The sequence below is a fragment of the Trichoplusia ni genome, chromosome 9, assembly GCF_003590095.1.
Source record: "Trichoplusia ni isolate ovarian cell line Hi5 chromosome 9, tn1, whole genome shotgun sequence".
Lineage (NCBI taxonomy): Eukaryota > Metazoa > Arthropoda > Insecta > Lepidoptera > Noctuidae > Trichoplusia > Trichoplusia ni.
This window is the reverse complement of record NC_039486.1, coordinates 8,482,693-8,497,051: the sequence shown is the minus strand read 5'-3', so window position 1 is coordinate 8,497,051 and position 14,359 is coordinate 8,482,693. Positions and strand designations below refer to the sequence as shown.

The following is a 14,359-nucleotide window of genomic DNA, read 5'->3' as shown; positions in this document are numbered from 1 at the left end:
ATATTAAGTAACCCATTTTTTAATTTATCTATACTAATATATAAACCTGAAGAGTTTGTTTGTTTGTTTGTTTGAACGCGCTAATCTCAGGAACTACTGGTCCAAATTGAAAAATTATTTTTGTGTTGAGTAGACAATTAATCAAGGAAGGCTTTAGGCTATAAACCATCACGCTGCGACTAATAGGAGCGAAGATACAATGGAAAATGTGAGAAAAAGCAGGACGGGTATAAATCATAACTTACATCTTCTTCTACCCACGGGAACGAAGTCGCGGGCAACAGCTAGTTTATTAATATATATTATAACTTCTATCAGTAAACTCGATTTAAATGTTCATGTCACATTATAATAACACAAGTAATCAGTAAATCCTCTAATATGTAGGTACCTTATCTGGAGATACTACTATCTGATCGTCTTAGAGCCTATACACACGGCATAATTAATACGAGACGAACATGTATATTGCAAACGTTCGTTTACTATGCGTATATCGTGATTCCTGTCGCTTCGTTTGTTTTGTATTGGCGGTGCATAGTCAGCGCTTATAAAATGTAGTGTGTGAATAAAACCTTATAATAAAATGGGTTTATGACTGCATAATACAATCGGCAACAATATTTGATGAACACAATCACTCCACAAATAAAACAAGATAATCAAATGTGTACCTAAGTGCTGTGATTAGGGATTGAAATGCTATATTACAAACAGAAAACGTTATCGCTAATAGGTACAACATTTTTAGGGTTCATGGTCTCCCTCCCCCCCCCTCCCTATTTGACCGAATAAAGATTTAGACATTAATCATGATTCGTGTAGATTTCGAATTTAAACAAAAGCCATAAAATAACAATTCTGATAAGTGATAATTCTATTACTGTCAGTATCGATAAATAAATGCTTAGTAATAAAATGCAAATAAAACGATTTCAAATTAATACGTTTTTAGATTATTACGATATAAAAAGGTGTTGTCTAGATTACAAGTAGATAACCGAAACGGAAATCTCTTTTTTGTGCAAATAAAATAATGGCGTCACAATTTTGGTGCTGCATCATGATTATTTGAAGCAAAACTGAATTTTCATGATCATGTTTAAAGCCTCTAGTTCCTCTGATAGGATAAGATACGCTTTTTCTACTTCAACGTATCCAGACATACTATTTTATGACATTTTCACTACAAAAAGGCAAATATCATACTGCAACAAACTAAACTGATTACTTGTTGATGTGGTACAAATAGTAGGACTATCATAGTTCCTAGTTACTTACTACTTTCAGTAAAAATAGGCAGTTAAATTGATTACTTTACACACAAAATTTTCCTTTTTATTATAGAATTGACAGAACGGTGCATCCATTAGCCTTAGTTTGTTGCTTTTAATAGTCATTGACGTTGTTGAGTTGCGGTGTTAAAGTCAAATACCTAACCAACCTTGTTTTAAATTCTAAATTAACCGATACAAAACTCAGACGAACTATCTATTACAATTTTGGGCAGAGGGCTCCTGAACTGAAAATGAAATACACAGTCACAAAGTTATTTCTGTTAGTGTTAAATTCAGGTGAATATAGCTCGTAACAACTTCGTTCGTTATAATTCAAAAGGTCATAAACTGTATTTGAACTATTAAAATAACATTGTTTGGGCAAAGGCAGCACGTCACGACGACACAAAAGAGAAGTCCAATTTTAAACTAACTCTTTTAAAACAGAACAAGTTTGCAATTAATTCACTCATAATTAGGCAGTAATACAAAACTGAACTTTGTCCTAACTAGATAATAAACAATTGTAGAGATTACTGAAGATAAAGCGGTGAGTAAACACAATACACACTTTGCCTTCATTGCCTATCACACAACGTGAATTACAACTCGTCTAGTGTTTTGTAAAAGCGCAACAGTCAATTTATATTTGAAGTGTATCAATAATACCAATTGAAATATGCATTGGAGAGCAATATGCTGTTCTTGCCGCTCAACGCGAGAGGACACAAGCAAAGCAATAAGCTTGTAAGTACATCTTCACATTATTATTTCTATTGAAAGACGGAATGATAAATTCAAGGAAATGACAATATTTTTATCTTGTTTAATATTACTAGGTTGTTTGCCTGATCTGAACCTCCCTTTTCCGCGGCTTACCACAAATCTGATACCAAATTATTATTTATTTTCTAGTCATCTTTATCTAAAAGACATTTTAGCGTGATTTTCAGTATATCTATCACACACATTAAAACACATCAGTCGTGATATCTAATAATTATGTCTTGAGACTAATCAATTTATCTTAAATCTTTACATAATAGTTCCTTAGGTTTACGCGAATGTTAGACATTGAAATGTAACTAGGTACTTTTACGGATTTTATCGCGGTTTAATTTTTGATTTTAGTTCCCGACGTTTTGATTATAGTCTACCCGTGACCATAATACCTGCAAAGGTGTCGAAACGTCGGGAACTAAAATCAAAAATTAAACCGCGTTAAAATCCTTAAAAGTAGTTTAATTTCAATCTTTACATAATTTATCAAACATTAGATAACAACCTGCACATAAACAAAGCTTAGTAAGATTTAACATAAACCATTTTCCACCTTTTTTATCTGATCCGGTTTTGGGGAATGTTTTCTTTGTGTCAGATTTATATTATTTGATCTTATTTCGTGTATACGATGTACGAAATACTTTACCGTATGCCTGCAGGCATCACTCGTTCGCTTCATTTTCGTAGGAACAGTGAGTTCACTTCTAATGGTTCTGGAGGTCGTTTACGTTCGTCTGAAATGTGATACGCTGCAATCTCAATTATCTTGTTCCTAGCAGAGTCGCAATAGAAAACCTTTGTAGGCGAATTCCAGTTCTTAGTGCTAGAACTTTGTGGGACTTTTTTGTCAATCACAAACTAGTACAAGGCACGAAACGAAAGTATACGTAAAGTTGTTACCTGTTGAGTCACTCTCACGTCACAAGTAAAGGAATAAACTCTCATTGGAACTCAGAATATAGAACGTAGATTGGTATACTTATAATAGCAGCAACAGTACAAAAACTTCATAATGACTACCATGACCTAAGTTAAATAATGACCTATACCTCTTTCTATAGTCAACCGTACTACTCACTTGTAGTACACAGCGCTTGGCAACTTTCTTGGCAAAGTATCTACCTACCTTAAGGTATACCGTTTTCGCCATTAAAACTTCAAGAGCCGGTTTTCCGCTTGCTCTCGGTAGCTCACCCGTAATTCTTTGACCCGATGCTTTGTTATTTGAGAACTATTTTAAAGCTGATTCACACTTGTTGCACTCCATAATTACCGTCCGAATATAATTTCGGTATTTCGGTTTGCTTTAAAATCAATTTATGATATATTTTCTGGATTGTCACAATTTTTCTATTCATCTGAATTTTCTAATTCTTTTTAGGTAGTTTATTTGTATCTATTGAGAGGCATTCCTTATCAGAATGCTTTCTAATATTGATGTCTAATTCGACATTACCAGCTCTGTGCTGCGTTACTCGTGTTCAACGTTTTAGCCTTTGTACGTTCATCTCATCACTTCCGTGCGCTTCCAAGTAAAATATATGAATATCACATTCATATATTTGACATGAAAGATGTTTTACATGAATATCATATATTTTACTTTGAAGCGCAAAGATGTGCGTTTTCCTTAAGTAATGATTACGACTTACAAATCTTTAATGTTGACAGGAATATACAGACAGTACCTATACATATAAAATCCAATGACCTATTAGGTAATAGCAAGGGTGGCTTCAGAATTTAAACAGTTCAGAAGGATTTAAAATGTTATCAAGATAATCACTCCATTGTCTCTCAATCTACCAAAAAAACACACATCGTCTAATTATTCTGTGGTATCTTTATCATATACAACTAATCTGAGGGCACGGCAGTGCCCCTGCCAAGTCTCGAGCAAAACGGGCACGGCCGTACCATCTTTTCTCGAAGCGATTCGCGGCTGTTTCGCCCCCCCTGTATCTTCGACGTGGACAAAGCTAGGAGTTTAGCTTTTCGGGGAATAATAGTAGGCATTAGAACAAGCTTAAGTTCGAAATTACATGCCAATTGAATTAATGGTTTAGGAGTTACGGTCGATCAAAGTTACACCATTTTGTCACTCACTGACTCACTGACAGATCATCAAAAATCTAAGGTACTTCTAGCAGACTTACAAACTTCAAATTTTGCACCAAGATAGGTCCTTAGCCACATATAAAGGAAAAATTATAAAAACATTAAAAAATAATATGCCATAGAAAACAATTTTATATTTGCGGTTTGGCAAGAACATTATGTATGGATTTTGACTGCATTGTTAACTTTGTTCGTTGTTTAAGTACCTATTCAATTGGATGAATACATACATAGAATAGAAAAGAATAATATAAATGTAATACACAGACTATCATTAATACAAATTAATACATAAAATTCATAATTCATTAAATTAATAAAGCTAAAACTCCATTGTATTGCGATAAATATTGTATGCGCGCTCGATAGATGGCGTTGTACGTGTCTGAATCGCGCTATGGTTTCGTTACAAAGCGCAGTCTAAGTAGTACTTCAGAATAATTCGATAATTTTCATTTGATAGCGCCACCTGTCTATGAAAAACCATTTCGAAACTAAAAAATATTGTAGTGATAATTGATATTCGGAGAACTTTACGTGTTATTTAGTTTAGTTTAGCTATAGTTTGTAAGTTAGTAGATATATATATGCATATATATATATAAGTTTAAGCTTGTTTACATTAGAAGTAACGAAGTCTCAGAGAAGAAACAAAAGAGATAGAGATAGAGAATGGGTTCTAAGCAAAGCAGTAGCTGAAGTCCTAGAAATTATGACACCTAAAAAAAAAGAAAGAAATACACTTACAAAAAATAAATGAGATCCCACCAAAAACATTAAATGTAAAAAAATGCCAAGTCTCTCGATGCAGTCTTTCCATCGTAAAAAGTTTTGAGATCTCATAGAAGCCAAGTCCTATTCAAAATATTTTGTAGTTATAAATCAACATTTAGTAATTGTATCAATAGTTTTCTTTATATTATAATTATAGTGACTTGGCAATGAGCACAAATTAAAAGCTGCTTGATGCCTGGAATTATGTGCAAATGTTACTGACGGGACCAGTGATCAGATTATTTGTTATGTGTGAATCATGATGGTCACTACCGACTACATGCTCCAATACAATAATTAAGAATACCTTACGGGCCATCGCTTTATGAAAGTAAATGAATCGAGAGTACACTAAGACTGACTGCCGTTGCCGAAATTCGGTTGGGACGACACGGATAAACCAAAAGAAAATTTATTTTGTGATATTAATGTTTACGCATGCGGTGTGCGTAACTTTCAACTCCTACAAATATGCCGTTTTATTTGTTTCTTCTTGTGCTCATTGCCAAGTCACTATAATTATAATATAAAGAAAACTATTGATACAATTACTAAATGTTGATTTATAACTACAAAATATTTTGAATAGGACTTGGCTTCTATGAGATCTCAAAACTTTTTACGATGGAAAGACTGCATCGAGAGACTTGGCATTTTTTTACATTTAATGTTTTTGGTGGGATCTAAGATTACCGGATTAGAATTTAACAGATAAGAGATTTAAAAACATTAATTTAAATCACAAATTATCTTGTTGCTACGGACGTCTAACAATAAGACATTTATCAATGAGTCTAGACATCGAACTCTGACGTAGTGCGATCCCAGTTACGTATATTTATTGGCGTATTGCCGAAAACCTGACCATCTGTCAAGAGATAGCAAAATTATATAAGCGTTATACAAATTAGATAGGTGTATCAAATTCTAATTCATGACCAAAAACTACGTTTTCATCGGATTTTTTTTTAAATGAGTAGGTAACATTTCAGAAATACTGTTTTCCACCAGCATCTCGTCAGGAGAAAAACGTACCCGATATATAAGGAAGGCAGATTACTCTATGAAGCTCTGTTCGCAATCTGAATGTAGATGTCACGTGAGAGTCATCGAATAGAACCTTATTACTGAAATTAGGGCAGATACATAGCACCTATTTAATGGTTATTAATAGGTACCTACAGCTTATAACCACAATGTATCTAATAGTTAAATTTAGAAATAGGGTCAGCAGAGTATTCTTCAGCTTTGATAAAAAAAGTTAGCCTTGAAAGCGTGACCACAACGTGCATCGCGCCAAACGAATATCTTATCAATGACGTCATGAGCTTATCGTAAGTAACAATTTACTATCAATGGACACGATGACACATATTATAAGCCCGTCAATGTATGTCATAATATTTTGGCGTATTAAATGCCTAACGTTGCTTCGTTATAAAACATGTGGGTTTTCGCAAATACGCGCACTTATTCATAAAAGTTGAACTACTTCCGTGCTTTTGAAGCAGCCGTCCACATTTTTCGCAATACGCAATATAGCTTTACCTGGATTCGGTTTCAACTAGGATTTGTCAAAGGTACCTTCTATTGATTAGAAAATATTCTAATATAACGCACTTTAATGCAAATGTCTCCTTTTTTCACGCACTTGTCTTATGCTTGACTTTCTCTACCTTCTTTCTTTTGCGACATCCCAGCATTGGGAGTTTGAGACCTACCGGTGTTATTAAATATGTATTAGCTACTGCGGCTTTTCTTTTAAAAGAAATATATGTATAGCTAAATGCGACTTATCAGGCTGCATTTAAACTGGGTTACCTAGTAAGATGCTCTTTAAAAATGATATCCTGCTTAGGGCCAGATTTTCGTGATTACTCGATCTCAAGTGCTCGAATATTTTCATGTCAATTAGAAAATAAGTAAAGAGAACACTGAGGGCCTAAAGAAAACAAACGCTTCTTTTTAAGGGACATGTTTTTATTTGGCTAAAACGATCGGTGTTAAAGATCGAATAAATTTTCATCGATCCCTAAAACACAGATCACTGAGAAACTCTCTTGTGCTTATTTCTTTGATACGAATCATACTATTTTAAATCGACTAACACAATCTTTACATGTCTCTGTTGTTATTTACATCTCTCATACTAATTAAATAAAGCCTACATTGACAGTTGCCATGCGAAGCAAGCCTTCATTTTCAGAGCGACGCGACAAAGTGTTTGTTTGCACCACTCTCTATCAACTCTGGAATACTGAGGTCATGCAAATAGGACTCGCCATACTTTTTTACTCTTTCCTGGTTTTATTTTTCTTATTAGCATTACACACTGGCATGTTTTAAAAAAGTCGTGTTTCGTTTTTTCTCCCACTCTCCCGGCTTATATTTTGGAGATAGTTTTTTGCGATGAAGGTCATAGGTAATTAGTTAGTGGTTTATTTCAGAACCATGCTATTTATTTATTGAATACCTACAATGCTAAAATGAATCCGATTAACAAGCTGCCTGCGAGATAGAGATTGAGTTATATTTTAAACAAACGTACTGTTTTATTTTTAGTAAGGAATTTTATTTTTATTCTTAACTTCAACTCATAGCATTTCATTGAGTAAAGGCGCTTAAAATTTTGATTATTTTAAATACTATTGTTACGGACTACGCATAACGGCCGCCAATACTAATTATATAATTAACGTGAACGGAACGATGCGGTAAAACCGCTTCGAATCCTCTATATAAGTAATCTTATTCAGAACAAAATTGTGACATTTCCTCATGTTATATAATAATGTCTAGTACATGGAGATACCCGATTTAATTCTCTAGGCAAAGTCATAACTAGGTACATATATAGTATTTTGACTAAGTTTTGGCACCATACCAACGGACAGTTTGACGCGGCATATAAAATTACCCATACACGGATTAAATTTGGCCGTCGCAGAGGTAACAAATAATTCTGCCGAGTTTGTTTATTAAGTATTACATAATTTATCATTCAATTAATTGCGATTCACAGAGTAAGCCGCGACATGCCACTTGTGAAGTCCGAACAAGGCGTTTTGAAAGGCGTTGTCTGCAGCGATGTCGAGAATTACGTAGCGTTCAAAGGCATACCATATGCAAAGCCGCCGCTTGGTGAATTAAGATTCAAGGTGAGTAGCAAGTGAAGACATACCTTTAGAGCTAGCAACGTTTTTTTCTCAACTTCAAATGAAAGCATACCTTAGCATTCACATTAGTATTCACTTAGAGATTACAAATGTATTAAAATGATTTTCGCGTAATATCTTATGAAAATTTAACTTTTTGCACTCAACAAAAAAGAGATGATAAATTAAATTACCATTTCAAGTGGTTGTTTATCTCAGATGGTTATTACTGTTATTAGGTACGTAGAACGATAAAGATAGAATAAGAAGACGGTGTTGTCAAAGCAGATTATTGTATATTTAGACGTGACCATGACCATGCCGTGCAACAATAATTGTAATAGTTACAGATAACCATATACGCTATAAATATAATAAAGAATCTTGATCGCTGACCACGTACCTCTGATCTTAGTACTGCTGCAAATAATCTTCGTTTATTAAAATGCTCTATTACAAGAAACTTACTGGAATTTCGTGTTATTTTCAGGCTCCACAACCTCCTGAGCCGTGGGAGGGAGTCCGCGATGCCTCCCAGCACGGCCCCGTGTGTCCACAGTACAATGAGCGCATGAACCGAATGGAACCCGGTGACGAAGACTGCCTCTATCTCAACGTATACACTAAATCACTTACTCCTACCACACCACTTCCAGTGATGGTATGGATTCATGGAGGCGGCTTTTACACGGGATCCGGCAACTCAGATTTCTATGGCCCAGAATTCTTTATGGCACATGACATGGTATTAATAACGTTCAACTACAGACTAGAAGTGCTGGGCTTCCTGTGTCTAGACACGGAAGAAATACCAGGAAATGCAGGTATGAAAGACCAAGTCCTTGCTTTGAAATGGGTCAAGAAAAATATTGCAGCTTTCGGAGGCGATCCTAACAACATTACTATCTTCGGATGCAGTGCGGGCGCTGGGTCTGTTTCCTGCCACTTGATCTCGAAAATGAGTGATGGATTATTTAACAAAGCCATTTGCCAAAGTGGTGTTTGTCTAAATGAGTGGAGTTATAACACCTATGGACGCCAAAGGTCCTTCCAACTCGGAAAATTGCTGGGCAAAGATACAGACGACCCAAATGAACTTTTAGAGTTTCTAAAATCTGTACCAGCTTCGTCACTCGTGAATGTACAGTTACCATTATTAGAATTAAAGTACAATGACATTCTGGATGGCATTCTGTTCGGTCCAGTAGTTGAGAAAGTCGGGCTTGACAAAGATAAGTTCCTTTCAGAAAATCCGATAGATTTAGTGAAAAACGGACACATTGCAAAGGTACCATTGATACTGGGTTATACTTCGGGTGAGGGTATAGAAATAGCAAGAAAATTCCCATACATAGCAGATTTTATATTGACTCCCGGCGCTGTTGTACCGAAAGAATTAAAACTTAAATGGGCTCCGGAAAAGGTGCAAATAGCTGACGAAAGAATTCGCAAGCAGTATTTTAATGGTAATCAAATCACAAGCGATTTGCTGCAGGAATATACTAACTTCGAAACAGATAGGGCATTCTTATACAATATAATAAGATATGCGCGTTACCATGTCAAGCATGCTTCAGAAAATATATATTTATACAAGTTCATTGCAGAGACCGAAAGAAACCACACAAAGAAATCTTATAACATGGAAGCTCTGAAAGGAGTATGCCATTCTGACGACTTATTGTATTTGTTTAATGTTACAAGTCTAGATGTACCATTGACAGACGAGTCTAAGATAATTATAAAACAATTTGTCAAGCTCTGGGCAAACTTCGCTAAAACAGGGTAAGCTTAATTGCACATTAAATCTACTAACTGCTATACTAAATATAAACGAAACAAGCTGATTCAAATATTTTTTGTTACCCTAAACACTTAGTATTATATTGTATAATACATACACGTTAATTAATTGTAATAATTATAAATATATTTTCAGGAAACCCACATCAACTGAAGCTACAGAATGGAAGCCGTTCAGAGACTCCGAACGATATTACTACATTATAGGAAAGGATTTAGAATGTTCAGAGAATCCTAATGCTGAGAACATAACTTTCTGGGAGGATATCTACGAAGAATCTATTTTAAATGCAACTACGTAAATACCTCAAACGTGTTCCTAGGTCATAAAGAGATTTAAATAAAGATCTGTGTTAGTTATAAACAATTCAGGAGCCCAACCTGCATCTTAAAGTAATATTATTGTAGGTGTGTAAGGGTGACAGATAACTACTTGGCATAGAACAGCATCTCTCTTCCACACCTGCATTAACATCACTTAAAGTGGGGGTAGCTCTTAGGGCAGACATGGTGTGTTAGCTGATTTATTTATGAAAATAAAAACAGTATTAAAGAAATTAAACTTATAATGATTATTTTCCACATTTTGTTTTTACAAATGCATTGTCTTAGATAATTTGGACTTACATTGCAGTAAGGTTGATGACACAATGGTGTCCAAGTTATATAATGTTCAGATTAAAACTATCAAGAGCTAGATAGCTAGTTAAGTATTTGCAAATGCTTGCTTTGGGAGTAATACCCTAATACTTCATTAAGCAATGTTTCCTTATGAAAAGTGACTCATTAAATTACTATTCTATGTAGATGTTTAGATTTATCTATACCCCACGGAGCTAAACAGGCTTACAAAACGAAAAAAAATTGTATGTGGGTATCGGAATCTATACTGTACAGCATAATATTACAACAGAATTTACCATATTATTACATTTAAGAACATTTTGAACTCCAATTGTGTCAATCATACACCAAATTGATAATTATAGAAGTATGAGAAAACCTTAAAATATAGTACAAATGAACTAATTGGAAACATATTATTGTGGTGTGATTGCCTTATTTTGACTATCTTAATTTTCTTTTTTCTGATGATAAAAAAATCTGAGAAAATTAAGTTCTCTTCACATGCCTATAATGAAGTATTGATAAATTACCCAATTACTTATTACTTCCAGCCATATTGAAAAACGACACTTGCGCTAATTGATTTTGAAACATATTTATTTGTTTCTACATTGTTTCCGAACTAAGTGTAACGCTTAGTATTATATTTTCAAAATAGCTGGGATTTTCAGCAGTGATAACTTCTATCAGATACTTTCATCAACAAGATGATGGCAAAATAGGCACGAACACACCTCTAGGACAGTGTCGGAGCGTCCTGGTTCGGTATTTGGCGGTTAGTAGCGGCCCGAGCGCGAGTTGCGCGGCGGCTCGCGGCGGCGCTCGCGGGAGCGGGAGCGGCGGCGGCGGTCGCGGGAGCGGGAGCGGGAGCGGCGGGAACCCTTGCGCCGCGAGTACAGGTATCTGGAAGTTAGTTTATAAATTAAATTATAGTTAATTTTGTTTGCCAGCCTGCTTGCCTTTACACAAAGTTAGTAGCAAGTTTATAGAATACTATCTCATTCCTTTATACAAATAAACAGTAATAAACTGTACTAACGGGCTCAAATAAACAAGCTCATTTCATTAGTCTGGGTACATAGTATTTATCAAACCAAGTCTTCACACATTCATTATTTCTGATATTTTATACAATTTTCTTCCACATTCATTTATCCTAACTACAGCTTGCTCTGAAGAGTCGTGGAGCCTTAAAAATGAAATAAAGCAAATCAGTATCTCACCTCCTTAGTTCTCTAGATATAGGCTTCAAATGCATGAAGTTGCAGAAGCCACTGCGGGTGCACTCGCCCATCTCATACTGACGGCAGCAGGCCTCACGGAAGTCCGTCACAGGAGACAGCTCTGCATAAACTGGACGACCACCAAACCAACGGTTGTTTAAATCATTTACTGCTTTCTCAGCATCTTCTTCCCGGCGAAACTGAAATCCAGAGATGACATATCAACTTGAGTAGTATAAAATGAAGTCTTTCATGTGAAGTCTTTCTTAACACAAAAGAAGGTTTTTCTGTTTTCTGTCTTCAGTTCTCTTTGAACAGCTTATTAGAATTTATACAAATCACAAGCATGTACTTTTGTGTTTCATTTTATTGTTATTCTATCACTGAAAGCACATCACAAGCAAACATCTTTTATAGATAAGTATTTTTTTCTTAAAAAATAACATTGTGGACATTTACTAATACATTAAAGTAACACATAAATGTGACTAGTCTCTTTAAGTCTTACCTTGATATAAACATTTCCAACCAAGTGATCACCAAGATTGTCACATACATTCATCTCTTCAATTTCCCCATATTTGTCTTCACACTCAACAAAAACATCTTCAAAGAAATTATCATAATGCTCCTGCATTTCCTCATCAGACACATTGGCTACCACCACTATAATAGAAGAGAAAACAATTTTATATAAGTTGAAATGCCAAACAACCAATGGCCAAAAATACCACTGAATGGTCTGTGACACAAAACCGACGTCAGCGAGGCAGACCCAGATGGAGATGGCGGGATGACCTGGATTCGTTCTTACCGAACTGGTCACTCGTGGCTCATGACAGAGACAAGTGGAAGAAGATTGGGGAGGCCTTTGCCCAGCAGTGGGACATTCCAGGCTAGTAATAATAATAATTGAAATATAAATCATGTTAAAATATATAAATTTTGAAGCACATTGTTTTTATTATTTATTTATTCAATTACAGGTACATTTTATTCTTATGTCATAGTACAGTGTCTCGCAAAACAGTATACACTGTTTGTCTGCGAGATCAAAAGTACATATAAACTGAAGACTTGTAATTGGCTTTTTGTCAACTATAGTTGTTTATTTATTAAGTTTTATCTTTTAAGCTGTAAGTCTTCCACAGTATAATAAATAAATAAATAAACTTAACTTATACATGTTATTATACAAAGTTAACTAGGTATTACTTAATATTAATTTTATAAAGGAGTGTTTCTATGGCAGAGTATTTATAAAAAAAAAATACACTTGAATTTATTAGCACCTTTAGTTTGCCCCGATGGACTCAAGAACTACAAAACTTACACACCATATGCAATTTTATCCAGTTTTAAACATAGGATAGCTTTATATTCTTTATTTTAGTATTATTATCATCAACTGTTTAGTCAGAAGCCTTGAAAGTCTGACAACCAGTCTAAGCAAGCGGTTTCATTTTACCCAGGTAACTAGATTGAGAAGGTCAGATAGGCAGTCACTTCTTGTAAAACACTGGTACTTAGCTGAATCCCGTTAGACTGGAAGACGACACCAACATAGTTGGGAAAAGCCTAGGCTGATGATGATCATCAACAGTTAGGCGGTAAAAAGTTCCCGAAGACAGCTACTTAATTATCTTATAATGAAAGGTAAATAATGTTAAGATGTTGGGTTATTAATATTAATACTTACAATGACTGCCATCAGCAGATTTGGCTGAGTTCTGTGGGTTCACATACAGATTTTGCAGTAACACAGTTTGTGAAAATGTAGGTTTGTTGTGAATACGAGAACAGCGGTCACCGTGTCGACATGCTCCAATTTTGAAGTAAAAGGAGCAATTTACTCTGAAAAGAAAATATATGACAGAAGGCTAGCTTCGCTTAGGGCTTAGGGTACATGGACAGGCAATATCTGTGTTACTATATGTATGGAACTGCGAGTAGTGCGACTAAAGATGATTTTATCATTCATGGTCGTTAAACATGAACTTAGATCTCCCAAGAATCATAACCTCATTGCTTTTCTCTTTTATAGATGAAGGCATGATACTTTTGACTTAGGTAAGCTATGATAAAAGATAAAGATAAACCATTACTTACTTGTCCTTTTCTGTACCGAATATAGCAGCTAAATACTCTGCCATTGTATGACACCGTTTGCTACGGCCTCCACTCTACTTCGTGACAAATTATGTAGCTTATTTATACTATTCCTAGAATTTGTCCAACTTTCACAAATGAAGTGCCTGCATCCACTATGTGATAAAATATTAAACATTAATCACAGTACTAAATTCTGGAGAATTATCCAAGCGGCGGCGATTGACAAACCTAAAACATAGGCAAAGACAATAAATACAAAGATGGAGTCCCTCTATGGTATTTCTTCTGTGGATCTATGGATCTTATAACCACGCATGACGCATTAACAAAATATCACGGACATGAGATGATATGGCATAGGTTTTTTAAAGTGTGTAAAAAACGTAAAAACATAACTAAAATCTGGAATGCCTTTGTCATCAAATAAAAGCGGCTTGGATGTAAAAAATATCATGATCTGATTTTTTTTTATCTGTAATATCGCAAA

At 34.9% G+C, this 14,359-nt stretch overlaps 2 protein-coding genes across 4 annotated transcripts; one reads left to right on the top strand and one right to left on the bottom strand.

Annotated features, from left to right (window-relative positions):
* The first annotated feature begins 1,842 nt into the window (after nt 1-1,842).
* On the top strand, nt 1,843-10,467 carry LOC113497344 (esterase B1-like). Of its 3 annotated transcripts, none has more exons than XM_026876865.1 (4): nt 1,843-2,024; nt 7,975-8,110; nt 8,598-9,892; nt 10,047-10,467. In XM_026876865.1, exons 1-4 carry the CDS (start codon nt 1,957-1,959, stop codon nt 10,210-10,212), a joined length of 1,665 nt encoding a protein of 554 aa, XP_026732666.1. In that variant the 5' UTR covers nt 1,843-1,956; the 3' UTR covers nt 10,213-10,467. The 3 variants fall into 3 exon arrangements, with proteins under 3 accessions (XP_026732666.1, XP_026732668.1, XP_026732667.1); XM_026876867.1 differs by lacking the exon at nt 1,843-2,024 and adding an exon at nt 6,421-6,532; XM_026876866.1 differs by lacking the exon at nt 1,843-2,024 and adding an exon at nt 7,797-7,901.
* Nucleotides 10,459-14,124, bottom strand: LOC113497345 (splicing factor U2af 38 kDa subunit). Its single transcript, XM_026876868.1, has 5 exons — nt 13,870-14,124; nt 13,460-13,614; nt 12,269-12,426; nt 11,761-11,960; nt 10,459-11,440 (listed from the first exon to the last, which is right to left on the bottom strand). The coding sequence occupies exons 1-5, from the start codon at nt 13,911-13,913 to the stop codon at nt 11,314-11,316; spliced, it is 684 nt and encodes a 227-aa protein (XP_026732669.1). The 5' UTR covers nt 13,914-14,124; the 3' UTR covers nt 10,459-11,313.
* Between the last annotated feature and the right edge of the window lie 235 nt (nt 14,125-14,359).